The following is a 3,075-nucleotide window of genomic DNA, read 5'->3' on the forward strand; positions in this document are numbered from 1 at the left end:
GTCGGCCACGCGCCAACGATCCGCATCGCTTCCTCTGATAAGAATAGACGAAGACTTGACATAGTTCACCCTCAGGCCTGACGCCTGGCCAAAGATCTGTAGCACTTGTCTGACGAACTGTAGATCAGTCGCCGAAGGTCTGACGAAGAGCGCGACGTCGTCCGCATATATAAATAGGCGCTGCATGGCCGAAATTCCCGGGAACGAGCTGATAACTCCCTCTGTCGCTGCTATGCTGATGATCTTCGACAACACATCCATGGCGATGACAAATAGGAGGGGTGAGACCGGGTCACCTTGTCTAAGACCTTTGGCATGAGTAAAACTCCTCCCTGGCACTCCATTAACTATCACTTTGGTGTTTGCCGTGCGGAGGAGGGCCGCAATCCAAGCAATCCACTTTTGCCCGAAACCAATGACACGAAGCACCTCAAAAAGGAATGGCCAAGACAGGGAATCGAAGGCCTTTGAAATGTCGAGCTTGAGGAATACTCCCGGGATCTTGCGGGCATGGATCTTCCTCGCAACTTGCCTAACTAAGAGGAAGTTGTCATGCAACGATCGACCGGAGATGAATGCCGACTGGTTGGCACCCATGATCTCAGGCATTTTTCTTCTGACCCTGTTGGCCAGCAGCTTGGCAAAGAGCTTGCTAGTGCTATGCGGGAGGCTAATGGGGCGATAATCTCCAATTTCCTCGGCATCTTCCTTTTTAGGGATCAGGACGATGTGTGCGCGGTTCAGTCTGCAAAACCCACGAGAATCTCCCATGTAGAGCTTTAGTAACACGACCATGACATCCCTCTTGATAATAGGCCATGCTCGCTGATAAAAGGCACATATGTAGCCGTCAGGGCCCGGCGCCCGATCCGGGGGCAATCCTTTGATTGTTTCCCAAACTTCGTCCTCCGAGAAGATTTTCTCCAAATCATGCAGATCGCTAGCTTCATAACTAAGAAAGTCCAGATCGATGCTGGCCTCTCGTGCCTACGCCTTCCCGAGGGAATTCTCAAAAGCACCAGTGAAGATCTCCCCCTTGCGATCAGGATCCGTGATGATCTCGTCTCCGTGCTTGATGTGGGGGATGAAATTCTTAGATCTCCTTCCGTTAGCCACCGCCTGGAAAAGTTTAGTATTGGCGTCCCCTTCCCTGATCCACCTGATCCTGGATCTCTGTTTGTCGATGGTCCTTTCGAGCGAAGCAAGACCCAGAAGCGCAAGTTTTAGAGATCTCCTCAACCACAACTCTGCCTGCATGAGCTGCCTCGCCTCCTGGGCACGATCAAGCCGCAGAATGACGTAGTTGGCCACCGCCATTTGCACTTTGATGTTGCTCGTCTTGCGCTGACCCCAGGCCTGGAGCGCAATAGCCGCATTCCTCAACAGCGCATCCAATCGCTTGAAGGGATCCATAATGGTCTCGTCACACACCCAGGCCTCTCTCACAGCCTCCTCAAAGCCCTCGAGCTTTGTCCAATAGAGCTCAAAGCGAAAGCGTTTTTTTGGATGGAAGGGAGCGCTCGTAGAGAGGTGGAGTGGCACATGATCCGAGACGTTAGTCGCTAAAGCTTGCAAGAGGCAGTCAGCGAAGGTAAGCTCCCACTCCACAGACACAAGCACTCTATCAATTTTCGTCATGGTCGGAGAGTCCCATTCGTTCGTCCAAGTGAATCTTCTGCCATGCATGTAGACTTCCTTAAGCTCCTGCTCATCAACAAACTCTCTGAATTTGCGCATGATTCTCCTGTTAAGATTTAGGTTGTTCTTCTCCGAAGCTTTGAGGATCATGTTGAAATCACCGAGAACCATCCACGGCCCTCGACAGGTGGCTCTTCTGGCCCTAAGATCATCTAGAAACTCCAAATTTAGTTCGTCTCCTTGCGGGCCGTAAACTCCCGTGATCCACCAGTTGGACCCATCTTTGTTGTGGACTAGCCTGGACAGACAGTTGGTGTCATGCATGAAACTGTCGATGCCCATGACCGTGGAGTCCCACGCCAACAGGACAAGCCGGCAAGTAATCATAGCCGTCGAAGGACAGACCTAAACATTGCATAACATCAAAGTGGTTAACAGTCTCCAACTTTGTCTCCTGCAGGAAAACCAAATTAACTTTGGCTGCCTGCACAAACTCCCTAACCGCCAAACGCTTAGCCGGGTTGTTAAGGCCCCGCACGTTCCAACACAGAATCTGGGGATTTAAATCCATAATGAAGCGTAGAACTCCGGGACCGAACCACCTCAATGGACCAGCACCTCCTGCGCCGTATCCTTCTCCATGTCACCATCGCTTGGCGTCACCTTGCCGAAGAGAGCGGCAATGACGCGGACATGCTGATCTCTAAGCGGGGAGTCAAACATGCCGCGGAGCCCTTCCACCAGCCCCTCATCAACGTCCATGTCGTCCGGCGCCATCCCAAGTGCCCTCATGAGAACATTCTCTGCCTTGGTCACCGTGGTGTTACTGTTGATCGTAGGACGTTTGTTCCCCCTCGTGCTACGACGCGGCGTGAAAGGAATGGCCTCCGGCCTCAAGGACGAGGCTTGAACTTCTTGAAGTAGGGGTGGCGCGAACTTTTTCATCAGCTGCGAGCAGAACCACTTGAGCTTGGAGAAGGCCTCCACCTCCTTGGCAGTCATGCCTTCGGTGCATGTCGAGTTGACGATCTGCATGTCCTGGGGAACGCTTGAAACCGCTGTAAAATCAGCTAAAGTTCCCTGAGGCGCCACGTGTGAAGCCCTACCCGCCGGACTAACCGCCTCCTGGCCATGATTGGCTGGCACACGCATGGGGGTGCACGAATCTCCCGGGATCTCCCCAACCTCGCCTGATTGGCCCACACCCGTCTCCTCTGGAATCGCAATCATGATCCTCTGGCAAGCATCATTGGTCGCCTGCTCAGGTGGGTCCAAGCGTGTCGGGGCCACCCGGTCGGCCTGGGAAGGCTCCAAGCCAACAGATGTCGCCCCCACCAATACAGGTGTGGCCTGGGGGATGGGACAGACCCATATCTCCTTGTGGCCGGGCCCACCCTGGGAAGCCACCAGCGCTCCTGCCCCAATCATGGCGGGCTC

General features: G+C 53.8%; 1 protein-coding gene across 1 annotated transcript; it reads right to left on the minus strand.

The window, feature by feature from the left end:
- Positions 1 to 987: 987 nt before the first annotated feature.
- Positions 988 to 1,980, minus strand: LOC147973044 (uncharacterized). Its single transcript, XM_087524547.1, has one exon. It carries the CDS (start codon positions 1,978 to 1,980, stop codon positions 988 to 990), a length of 993 nt encoding a protein of 330 aa, XP_087380673.1.
- Positions 1,981 to 3,075: the final 1,095 nt, after the last annotated feature.

The sequence above is a fragment of the Triticum urartu genome, chromosome 5A (genome assembly GCF_056163025.1).
Source record: "Triticum urartu cultivar PI428250 chromosome 5A, HENAU_Tu73, whole genome shotgun sequence".
Taxonomy (NCBI): Eukaryota; Viridiplantae; Streptophyta; class Magnoliopsida; order Poales; family Poaceae; genus Triticum; species Triticum urartu.

What these genes read in the sequence shown, in the direction of transcription:
- LOC147973044 (XM_087524547.1), bottom strand. Translation starts at nt 1,980, where the DNA reads ATGGGCATCGACAGTTTCATGCATGACACCAACTGTCTGTCCAGGCTA.